General features: G+C 36.8%; 1 protein-coding gene across 1 annotated transcript in view; it reads left to right on the top strand.

The window, feature by feature from the left end:
• Positions 1–6,792, top strand: part of LOC118404300 — a 15,299-nt gene extending 8,507 nt beyond the window's left edge. Inside the window, exons 8-10 of the mRNA XM_035803368.1 lie at positions 3,614–3,638; positions 4,029–4,107; positions 4,790–6,792. Coding sequence (XP_035659261.1) covers positions 3,614–3,638; positions 4,029–4,107; positions 4,790–4,798 — 113 coding nt within the window. The 3' untranslated portion in view covers positions 4,799–6,792. The remainder of the gene's footprint in view (positions 1–3,613; positions 3,639–4,028; positions 4,108–4,789) is intronic.
• Positions 6,793–13,102: the final 6,310 nt, after the last annotated feature.

Genomic DNA, 13,102 nt, shown 5'->3' with positions numbered 1-13,102 from the left:
AGCATTTAGAGTGTCGTAAAAATTGTCACCTTTAGTTGGGGTATCTGCGGCGTCCATGACTCAGGTCCATGGGTGTTGTGAAATCCATTGTCCAAATGAGCGTATATTAGAATCTTTCATTTGCCGAAAAGTTACTTTAGTTGTAGTGTTGGTGGGTTTGTGGTCTACTGGGTACCAAAGCACAGTGTTGTGGTCGCTCTGGCCCAATGGCTCTTCAATACAAGGGTTTTGGTAGGATGACTTCAAGTTAGTAATTATCAGGTCGAGTACTGCCCCTCCCCTAGTGGGGTGTTTCACGACTTGGTCGAGCTTGCTTCCATGAAGAACGGGTTTGATTTCGAACCTGTTAAAATCTCCCATAATACATATTCCCCCGTGCGGATATTTGGTGGTAATCTTGTCAATACTGTGGAGAAGATAATCACCTAACATATCCTGGTACGGACTACTTGGGGGGTTATAAACAACACAGATAGCTAAGTTTGTAATGTGCCTTGGTGTCCAATATGGTTTAGCTAGTACCCATAGACACTCAAGCTCTGTTGGTGTTACGATAAAATCAATAATTTCAGCGGGTATACTCTCTCGTACATAAATGGCAATGCCCCCGCCGCGGCTGCCAGTAGTGCGACAACGGGAAAAGAGTGTGTACCCTTCTATATTAGTGCATTCTACAGGGTGACTAGGTGTAAACCATGTTTCTGTTACAACACCTACATCGATATTATGACCGGTCATAGTATCAGACAAATCATCGAGTTTGTTTACAAGGGAACGTGCATTGCAAAGTAAAAACGATGGTAATACTGAGGTTGACAGCCTAGATAAAGAAATTTCTGAGGAGGAAATTTTAGACAGTGTCAAGAATCTCAAGCAGGCAAAGCACCTGGCATGGACAAATTATTACCAGAGTTTTTTCATGAGAGTATTTCAATTCTGTTACCATACCTAAAAATGTTGTTCAATAAATGTTTCACGCTCGTTGTAATACCAAAACAATGGACAGTAGGTGTTATTCAACCATTATTCAAATCTGGAAACAAAGATGATGTGGGGAATTATAGAAGTATTACCCTATTATCAGTATTTGGCAAATTGTTTCTTGCAATCCTGGGGAAAAGATTGAATAATTGGGGTCAGGCTGAAGAAAAACTAGTGGAATCACAAATGGGGTTTAGGAAGGGTTATGGTGTTTTAGATAATTTGTTCTGTCTAAATGCTATGGTGCATAAATATTTATCAAGACCAGGTGGACGATTCTATTGCGCATTTGTAGATTTTTCCAAGGCCTTAAAAATTAATAAATGGGGGAGTAAGTAGTAAAATGGTTAAACTAGTTCAATCACTATATTCCGATGTAAAATCCTGTGTCAGACTGAAGAGTGATATGAGTGAGGTGTTTACATGTAATAGAGGGTAAGACAGGGGTGTATATTATCCCCCTTCTTATTTGCCTTCTTTTTAAGTGACTTAGATGATTATTTGACACAAAGTGGTTGTAGAGGTATACAAGTGGATGATGTTGAAATTTTAAGCTTAATGTTCGCGGATGACCTAGCCTTGTGTGCCGACTCAATAGTAGGTCTGCAAAGGGTCCTTAATGCACTTAACAAATATTGTGAAAAATGGCAGATGACAGTAAATTTAGTGAAGACGAAAGTGATAGTTTTTCGGAATGGAGGTAAGTTAAGGCGGTCAGAGAGATGGTTTTATGGTGGAAAGAAAGTTGAAGTTGTAAGCACTTACAAGTACCTAGGTAAAACCATCTCTTCCAGGGGAAACTGGTATAGGGCTTAGGACACTCTTGCATCACAGGCATCCAAAGCAATTTTCATAATCAAGAAGAGGATTCAAAAGTTTGGTGTATTATCCCCAGAGTTAGTCTTTAAATTGTTTGATACTATGATTTTGCCTATTATGATGTACGGGTGCGAAATTTGGGGGTTCCATCCGTGTAAACAACTAGAAATAGTACACAATAAATTTTGTAAGTATTACCTAGGAGTCAGACATAATGCATCAAATACAGCAGTTAGAGGAGAATTAGGGAGACATCCTCTTTATGTACAGAGACAAATTAGAATAATTAAATTTTAGGTAAAAGTGTTAGAGATGAATGAGAACAGGTATTCAAGGAAATGCTACAAATTACTATACGAGCTTGACCAGGTGGACAGGAAGTCCTGGTTAAGCCAGGTAAAGCAGTTGCTGTTTTCACATGGTCTGCAAGAAGCATGGTATGGCCAGGGGGTAAGTAATAAAGAAGTATTTTTTGAGGTCTTTAAAAAAAGGTCTAAACTACAGGCAACTCAAATATGGAACCATGAAATAGAAAACACTAATAGGCTAGAAACATATTGCATAATCAAGGACAGATTTGTGACAGAAAAGTATCTGAGTGTAATCAATGTTTTTAACCACAGAAAAGCACTAGCACAGCTGAGATGTGCATCACACGAGCTAAGTATAGAAACAGGTAGACATACAAATGTGGACAGACAAGATAGATTATGTCCTCTCTGTTTAGAAGGTGTCATTGAAAGCGAGTATCACTTTGTAATGGAATGCCCATATTTACATAGTTTAAGAACACAACACCTGCCAAAATACTATGCCACGCGACCAGACCCACACAAGTTCAAGGAATTAATGTCAGGCCCTACTACAACATTAATAAGACAGTTAGGAAAGTTTATTTACAATGCCTTCAATTTAAGAAACAAACATGTTCATCCACTCTGTCTGTCGTCCTTGTCCGCTTAACCTTTGTCCTCCATATGTTTGATTGATGATTTATTTTGTGTTGATGTGCAATTATTTTAATTTGATATAACTAATTGTGAGGAGTCTGAGGACTAACCCTTACATGGTTTTGTTTCTTCTGATTTATTTATTCATTTGAAAAATTGTGATTTGTTCCACATAAGCTCATGTCCTTGTTAAGTTTTATGATTTCTCTTTTGTTCATGAAGTTTAATATAATTATGGTTTTGGTTCTGCCCTTATCATATTTTCATTTCATTTTAACTGATGTACAATTGGCCTTTGTTTTATTGATTTCATTTGTAACTTGTGTCTAGTTATTTATGATTTCATTGTTTTGTTGAGTGTATATCTATGTCAATTGCTGTGGCCCATTGGTGGCAGAGAGCAAAATAAAGAAATTAAAGTATTTGTAAACACTATATTGTATGTATATACCTTTTAGGTTAACTCTACTCAATTTGTACGTTTATTGCCTATGTGTCATTACTGTGACTAGACATATTGCAATAGTTGTTCCATATTACAAAACTATGTACATTTATGTATTTCTGTTACACGTACAAGGAATTGTTTATATCTAAAATTCTACAATTATTTGCGAAAGACAAGTATCAATGTTTTTCTAAGTAACTCTCTTCCAGCACAAAATCCAAATGTTCACTGGGCAGGGACATTGTATACAGCACGAGTGGCTTTAAAAACAGCGGCTATAAGGTAGAAACTAGAAAAAAGTAAAATTTTAGAACTGTCGTAAAATGAAAGTGTACAGTGGCACATCTTATTGCATTTTTTAAAACAATATTGTACTTTGCGTATTAGGCCTTCATTTGCCCTTTTCTTTTTTCAGTTTCCCAAGATTTGAGTGAAATCAGGTAAGTCACCAAACAATTTCGAATCAGAATACATTAAAATTTGCAGCAACGGAAATAATAATATTTCGAAATTATTTGATATGTATGTGAAATGTTTATGAATACGATAGTGTTTTTGTCATAATATGTGTACCTACATGCAAACTGACCAGTCAATTATGCTGTTTAGAAATGCATTGTGTGACCCTGTGTTGTATTAATGTCTTCTTTTATATGTGGTAACATAAAAATCCCTCAATATATACCACGCATATTCAGAAATAATAAACCTATAGGTTTGGCCGTGTTAAAAGGAAATATCTACAATCCTAAATAATCCTAAAAGGTCTAAGTGGATGTTGAATAGGTGATACAGAAAAAGATGCAACTACGTTGTGTACTGTTATGTAGGTCACAACACCAGGTTGAGCTTCAACAGCAGTCGTTGGAAGATGCGTACCGACCTGCACATTCCGCGGCTAATAATGAGGTGACGATTCCGGATAGTCTCTCAAAGCCACTGAACGGAAATGGTCCTATTGCTTGACTCTTTTAAACGAAATTAAAAATGAAACAAAATAGATTTGACCCTTTAAAATGTCTTCCTTTTTTAGTTGTGTGATTTCCCTTCCTAACACTGTCATGTTTTTATCTGTACAGTCACATAAAACAGGTGCTTCAAAAGTACAAGTGCGCATGTACAACTATACAACATGATCAACAAGAACAAGAACTAAAACGATTCCTATCTCAAAATATTTGGCATCTATCTGACATTGTCTTTGCTAATAATGTCTTCCTGGCACTCTTAAAAGGTTTGCCTTCTACTACACGTAGAATCCTAGACAACCTAGTATGCAGATCAAGTCCTCTGCCAATGTCGACGACTTGACATACGGCATTATATATGTGCGTATAAATGAAAAGGGAAAAAAAACATTTAGTCTAAACTGACATGTGTCATAAATGCAAGACTTACTTGTTGCTGTGCCAGAAATGTGTGATATAAGGGAATTTTCAACAATGCAATGGTGGCAATAGGCATGCATGGTATCTCTTCCTGTTCTTCAGATATTTTTCGATGCTTGTTGAAGATGCCTTTATTTTCATAATGGTTCTGCTGGTATCATTTTGTATCTGAGTTTGACCATGATCTATATTGTTTTCCACAGAAAGAATGAAGCTTAAAAAGAAGAATTTTGACCCAACTGGCAACCCGTCTTAGCCTGCCTTATGCATACTGACATCAGTTACGACCATATGTGAATTTGGATGAACAGTACTGGTGGCTTCAGTAGGTCTTAGAGATACACCAGCTTGTCATACTATTTAAAATATTAGGGGAAAGGCTGTTTTGTATGATCGGCGTCCCTAAGCACGAGGTTCATCAGCGGAAAAAGACCTCCTGCCTTCTCTTTAGTTTCCTGAGTTTGAATATTAGAAGAAGAATCTTGTTTTAACTTACGTGTGAACTGTAAACATACATATAGTCATACTACACAAGAAATTCAACTAATGCATGTACAACAAAACAATGTGGCGAAAATGTAATTGTATCATCATCATCTTCAAATAAATTGAAATTGTACTTGAATAGAAAATGTACAGATATATGTTATCAATGAATTCGATTACTTTTAAACACATGCGTTGCTATATGTAACAGAATCTATCGCCCGTTTGCTTATCTTTGAATTATACAAATTATATCGAATGTATTGATAGTCCAGCGATGTGAATGTCAGAAAGTGTTCCTTCTTAGTTTGTCAGTCTTAGAATCGCATGTAGAAATGCTGTTTGATTGTGTTTCAGATCGTGACTTTTGTAGTAGTCTAAGAGTTTGTCAATGTTAATGTACAGTAAAAGTTAAAGCGAAATTAATTATACATATAATGTCGTGTCAAACACGGCAAGCATAATACTCTTTAATGATTACTCTTTGTTTTAAATGTACGCATGCATTTTTGTTTGTTTTTATTTTACTTATGGATATGATTTGTGTTTAAAAAATGACAGCTATGTAATTTACAACGTTTAGTCCTAAGTGTTAAAGACAATCTGATGTTTTCTTTTCTGTCGAATCTTTTGGTTGTGTTGGGTTTCGCAAAAAAAAATCCGAACAGGATTAGAAATTGAGAAAGGTATCATAAAGAAAATGCTCTGTAATTTTTCCACTCTCACTCTGATTTGTACTAGGCACTGTTACATACATTTCGTATGTATTTAAATGTAGAATAAAGATGTCACGTATGATAAATCCGTGTGTAGTAAATGTGAATAGTATATGATTTATTTTTAAACTACTTGGGTGACTATTTGTATCAATAATCCGAAAAGGTCAGGCTAGCTGTTGATTTATACTTTTCAGACATATATTGTCCTGGGCAGGACTGTACTGTTTATAGATATATAGTAACAGAAATCATACATTTCAAATAGATGTATGTTATTTAAAAAAGTCTTTAAAAACTTTTTTTAACCTCCTTGATTGGCTGGAACCGTGAACAAAGGGTATTCCCAGTTAACTTCAAAGTATGCGACAAAAATACAACAGCAAGTGCAGATAACAGAATAATAATATTCGTTACGGCTTGTGTTGCCAACAGCAGTATCATTGACTTCGAAATGACGTCATAAAATGTTGATACCAGTTGGGCAACCTGTATCACAAGAACCCAAACTTTGCAAGTATGTACTTCAAAGGTAAGATAGTGGTTTATATTTAATATAAATTTCAACGTCAGAATGATTTTACTTTGGGCCTTATAATAGATGCAAAATAGCATAAATGACAAATTATCAAAATCATGAAACTTGACCCATTTTAAAGGACAATTGCAGGGCGAAGAAAAAAGACCTCGTATTGGGAGATAAAGGTTAATTCTGAACGCACTATAATTGATATCTGAACTGTGTCCCAAAGACTCTCTATATCTAGTATCAAACAGTGTACAGTTGTTGTAAATAGTTCTAATTTACTTTTAATGACGGTGTTACGTATTAATGATTTGCATTTAAATTGTAATAAGTTGTACACTTCGAATTTGTTTATCCAATAATCATGTTTGTGTAAAATAATGTACAAAAAGACTGTCAAGCAGTGCAATTCAGCCCCTCGGGCTGCAAGACCGCTTTTAATTTGTCATACTTGTTTAATAAACCAGTCTACTACTTCTACTACTACTTCTACTATATTGATAATACCATATCATTTAATCAAGTTGATATAAACACTATAGTGAGAGTTATGTATTAGACTCGTGTATTTATATAATTTTGAAACTACATTTTGTGATTTATACCAATCAACTTCTAAAATGTTATGTTATGAAATGCTATTTCCTGCATTTTGAGAGGAAAATTTGGTTGGTAGATCAAGCTAAATTTAATGGCATTTCTATGAAAAAAGACAAAATTGTCAGAACTTTGGGCAGTATGTTTTTTCTATCTCCTCCCCCCGGCTCAAAACATTTTCAATGGCTTCCCCCCAGGCCAAAAACAACAACAACAACAACAAAAAACATTTCAATGGCCTTCCTCTCCAGTGAACGAGCCCGTCTCTCTGGTGAATTCCACACAGTCCCTTTCTCCCGATACCTTATGCTCCTTTCTGCATTTGTTCTCTTAAGTAAATGTATGGCAAGTAACATGTATTATTAACAAATACAAACCATCTACAACAGTATGCAACAGTATACTAATCTGACATAACAGAAAATATGGCGGCATAGTGTACGAGGGGTGATCAATTAGTTCTCGGCCTCACGAAGAAATAACAAGCACAACTCAGATTTTCAGGCACAACTTCATAGTATGAAGTCTTTTATCAATATCCTCCAAATTACAAATCATTGGAGTCATTACTTTCCAGGCATTCGTTTTACCTAAATTAGAAGGTAAGTGGCGAGAAAAACAAGGGTGAAGTGTTATCAGACAATTTGACCTCACACCTCAGGTTGCAGATCAATTGTCCACCTTTTTTTTCGTTATCCCTTACCTAATGTTACTGGGTGTCGCCTGCAACGTAATGATCACAATAATTTGAATTTTGGTACACATTTATATAAGACTTTATACATGTACGTGGGGTTATCAATAAGTCCTTGACTTTACCGAGAAATAATAAGCACAGCTCAGATTTCGAAGCATAGATGTCAAGTATAAATTCTTGTATAAATATGTACCAAAATTCAAATTAGTGTGATCATTACTTTGCAGGCGACACCCAGTAACGTTAGGTGAGGGAGAAGGAAAAAACGTGGACAATTGACCTGACCTGAGTGTGTGGGTCAATTTGCGCTGCTGGAAGTTAGAAACCCAATTCTTTTTGCTTGAAATAGGAAGAGAATCATTATCAAACATTTTGACAATGTCTTTTGTAAATTTATGGCACGGGGAACTAGACCCACACATGTCTGATCACAATTCACACCACTTTTTTCTCGCCACTTACCTTCTAATTTAGCAAAAACGAATGCCTGGAAAGTAATGACTCCAATGATTTGAAATGTGGAGGATATTGATAAAAGACTTCATACTATCCTTTGAAATCCAAATTGTCTTCAGCTTGACTTTGGCTTAGCTTTGTTTTCTTTGGAATCCAAATTGTCTTCAGTCTGAATTGTCTTACAAACTTTCCTATTGGACATCTGAAATTGTCTTCATTCATAGTTAGAGTATAAAAGACTTGTTTCTTCCAGATCTCTTCAGTGTCACTGACGAAGGATAGTGGATTCTATCCGAAACGTCTGACCGTTTCAAAACCATATCCAGTTGCTTGAGTAACTATTTTTGGCGTATCTTATTACCTGGATGTCTAACCTACATCGACGCGACTTCATACTATGAAGTTGTGCCTGAAAATCTGAGTTGTGCTTGTTATTTCTTGGTGAGGCCGAGAACTAGTTGATCACCCCTCGTATTTCACATTGTTAGAACACTACTTCTCTTTTGCGTAGCATTATATATATATATTGGCCTAGGTGGACAGATATGGAATCGTTGCGCAAGAAACTTGAGTTGACTTGTTTTTTAATGTAAATTGAGCTGTATCTTCAAGGGATTTTGAGCATGTGTTCAATAGTGTAGTAGCTGCACATATGACAAGCTCTTTTCTACATCTACATTGGGCAGGTATACTGCTAAATATAGGAACCAGGGTCTGGTTGGTGTCATGTAATTATTGCCTGTACGAACAAGTACCGCAGTAGTCATGACCCAGCTTGATACCAGTCTAGTTTTCCCTGATCAGGTTAACCTAACGGGTTGCCCTGCCCTAAGATGCCCGAATTCTTTGCTGATCTTATTATGCATACGTATGCCGTGTTTGTTTCCACTGACTATGATGATTAGAAAGGTAAATATTTTCTATTAAAAATCTTTTTACACATATTCACTCCCCTTTTTTTAAGACAGAATTTTCAGAATAATGTTGGTAGCGCCAAATCACTGTGGTCACCTGTTACTAGGTATTGGTGGCTCGTGTCCATAAATAAACAACCAGTAAAAAACAGCCACACAACTGTCATACACATAAGAAATATAGCTTCACAAAACACTACAAACATTGGTCTTCAAATGTTTAATGAGTAGAAGACCGGTCATAGAAAAAAAAACCTAACCATCACGTGCACCGCTGTTGTTTTCCCCAGGGAGTGTGGCCCCGCAGGTGGCAGACGAGCGAACGCCCAAAAGATTTGTTACTCTAACAAATGATTCGTTCCGTCTATAAAAATGAATCTTCACAGAGTGATGTCAAATACGTTTCCCAATACGTACACAGAGTTTTTTGTGTGATTTTGGCGCTGTCGTTTTTCGTAATGCTTTTATTAGTCGGGACGCCACATTTATTGCATTTCGCCCATTTCCCATGAAAACACGACCTGGATTATCAAAGATTTAGCCCTCCTCGCGGAAGACAAGAAGCACACACAATCACAATTTTCTACTGTCAAAAGAAAGCTAATATATAATAAAATTAGAATTTCTATTTATGTTTGTCTAAATTGGTCACCAGCTTCCGAAGAGAGCAAATTCCAAAAAGGGGGCAAGTTAGGGCGTACTGTTTAACGCAGCTCAAAATCGGAATTTATATTCACGATAATGTCCCCGGTGTTTGCCAGTTGTAACTCAGAGGGTGAATGGTTCATGAACAGTATGGATGCTTTCCTTATTCAAGTATGGTCTCTAGATAAATGTGTTAAAGATTCTTTGATCAAAACTTGACCACTCTTTGGCAACTAGTGATGGAGCGCCGTGAGTTCGAGCACGTAAAAAAGCGGGCATTTTAGGGCGGCCCCGTTATATCTGGTTGACACCTTTGTAACTGTGTGGCCTACCCCTTTCTCGGTTGTCTAGGGCGACAACCCCAGGGAGTGCGCGTGACACATTTTCTAGATTGAAATTCAATGAAATACACATTTCTATAGACTGTGAACAAAATTTCGTATATATATGCCAATGGGCTCACTTATTGAGAGCGTTATCTAAAAAATACCCCATCCACGTCACTCCATGGCCTAATAAACATGGGTAGCAATCCTCAGAGTACACATAAGTCTGAATGTAGTTCGTTTCTCGTCTTCTTTCTACTCAAAAAACATAAAACTGCTAAGCATTCTTAATGAATAGGAAAAAATCTTGACAACAGGAAAAGTTCATTTGTTGTCAACATTTAAATGTGTTTATTGTGACCTCCGCTAGGCGGCAATATTAAGGAAAGTGTTTCGTAAATCGTCCACCCGGAAGTCCCCTTCGTATGTTTACTGGGCATGGGCATCTTACTTAGCTGCATATAGCTTATATAACAGGAACTGTTGTCTTTTGGTATTAACCAGCACTAGTCAAACGCAAGCCCTACGTGTGCTAGTATGTCGAACGGCCACGGATCAGCTCGAGTAGATTTTTTTCAGTCAGTGACAGCACGGCTCCGATGTCTGATGGTACTGTACGGATGTATCCAACTCTCCATACCATCAGGTATGACCTTGTACGTTTTAGTAATGAAGACATTCATTCACTTATATTTTTTTGCAAATGTAGGCGACTCAGCTTATGCTGTAAAGCTGTTCATAGTATGATCCAAGTATAACCCAGATAAAGTCTACATTTACGGCCTGAAAACATAATGTGTACCAACGATAGATCTTTTGAACCGTCTATCATTTCTTTAACAAATGTCGACTTGGGGCAATGGTGACGGAGGAATGCTTTTTAACGACTTTACTATATTGTAAATTTGATAAATTTGCATGTATCATCAATCGTATGATTTTTTACCGTGATGTAGTCTAACTTAATATACTTTTGTTATTGTTATAATGTTGCAAAAGTTCCCTAATGTTGACAATTGCTATAAATAACGAAAGAGCAGACCCAATGCAGGCAAAAAGATACAGGTAGCTGTGATAAAAGTTAAATAACCTACAATATGTCGTTCATACCGTAAATGTTCATATTCTGTATTATCCCTTAATTCGAACCGAATGACGCCGATCCTTATTTTGCAGTTCACTGTTTCGTCAGTTCACCTGAGTTCACAGCAGCCCAGATTGGCCAGGACGTGACAGCTACATGGACCTACTCTCCTCCTGGGGGGAATGCAACATTGTTACTCATCATAGTGCTGAAGGGATCACAACAAGTGTTCCAGTATATTCCGTCTTCGGTCCCACCTAATTTATTACCAGGACAAGGATACGCTGAGCGGGTTGAGGCTGTTATAACCGAATCACAAGTGGACTGTACACTGAAGAACTTTGCAGCTAGTGATGAGGGATCTTACCGTGCCGAATTTACTTACAGTGGTGTGGATGAGGCAATCGATGAACAAAGCTTTACATTTATTGCTGTGACCGGTGAGTAGTCAATTGGGAAATGAACGTACATGAATCTCCAAAAGACTAAGAATTACAACGTTTAAAATGTAAAGGATACAAGGCCGCTCTAGCTCTTTAAGAGTGAGTTTGATAAATATGTCATGCTATATAAGTTTGCATGCATCTACTGTGTTTTCCTTAGAATATTGAACTTGGCATTTTCCGGATTCATGCGAATTAATAAAAAAAAATCAGCCATGCATGACTGTGAAATATTCATCTTACTTCTCTCTTTGAAGCAAATGTGCAGGTAAATATGTCTAAGAAAGGTTCAACCCTAGATCCAGGAGTACAAGTAATATTTTTCGAAAAAGCTCAACACGTCGATATATTCTCATATCTGTTTTTTACACCATTTATATCTAATTTTTATGCAGGTACTCTTTCTTGTGCCAGGAAATATTGTTGCATGACTATAAATGATAGGCAAATCATGATAAGACTTCAAAGTTTCAACATAGGGTATACATCCAATTAATCTCTTTGGCTTTCTAACTGTAACGTAAATGGAAATGCAAGTTATTAATGTTCTGGGAAGTTCTGGGAGTGGGACGATGTTGTGGGACAGGTCAACTCATTCAAAAGGTAGATATGGAACAGTAAATATTCACACAGGGATGAAGGCCTTTCTAGTCATATTTCAATCCATACTACAGTATGGATTGCAATATATTGTTTTTATATTTCAGGTATGGTAAAATATATATTCTATTCGAAATGTTTCTTCTTTTTTCGTCTGTCATATCTTCAAATTGATTCATCCCTGACGTTCCTAGACCAAATGACCTGAATTTTGGCACAAGGGTAGAGTGGCCAAATACCGGACGTCGGGCGTTTTTAAAATTTTTAAAAATATTTTGGACTGGGTTTCTTAATATTCAAAAGGTCATGTTTCAGTTGGATTATTTCTGGACTAGTCTATTGTGCGAATTCACATGAGATGCACCGAGAGGCCATTCTTGCATAAGGGAATTTTGTAAAATTCATTTTGGGGCTCGTAAGTGTGATAAGTAGAGGTGATTTTTAAGTAGAAGTGTTTCATTTCGGGTGAGTCTGAAACAGTCTATTGTTGCATGGGGAGGTAGATGGCTGAAATATGCTGTATTTGCTCTCAAGCAAATGTCGGCCTTTCTAGTTCTTCTTGAGGCATGGGTGGGAGTATACCTCCCCTCCCCTAGTGTGGAGATAGTTATCATCATCCCTACTCGTGGAGTACAAGACGATTGTCATCTTCTGGAATCATAGAATCACCAGCATTGACGTAACAATTCCGTCAAATCTTAAAAGACTTGCAAAATGGCACTTCGTAATTCAGCGCACAGGGTAATGAAATTTAGCACATTACGTAGCCGACACCTCACCAACAGAAAGCCGTTAAGCATCCTTAAAAAAAATGGACAGCGAAAAATCCTTACATCAGGAAAAGTTTGCTGTCAACATTAGAATGTGATATTGTGACCTCCGCTAGGGGGCCATATTATGGAAAGTGTTTCGTAAGTCATCCACCCGGAAGTTCGTTTCTTTACTTTTACTGGACATGGATGTCTCAATTTCTTACATTCTATTATCTATAGCAGGAACTGATGTCTTTTGGTATTAACCAGCACT

This window comes from Branchiostoma floridae, chromosome 17, assembly GCF_000003815.2.
Source record: "Branchiostoma floridae strain S238N-H82 chromosome 17, Bfl_VNyyK, whole genome shotgun sequence".
NCBI classification, from domain to species: Eukaryota; Metazoa; Chordata; class Leptocardii; order Amphioxiformes; family Branchiostomatidae; genus Branchiostoma; species Branchiostoma floridae.
The sequence above is the reverse complement of the archived record's forward strand: the minus strand, read 5'-3'. Positions and strand labels throughout refer to the sequence as shown.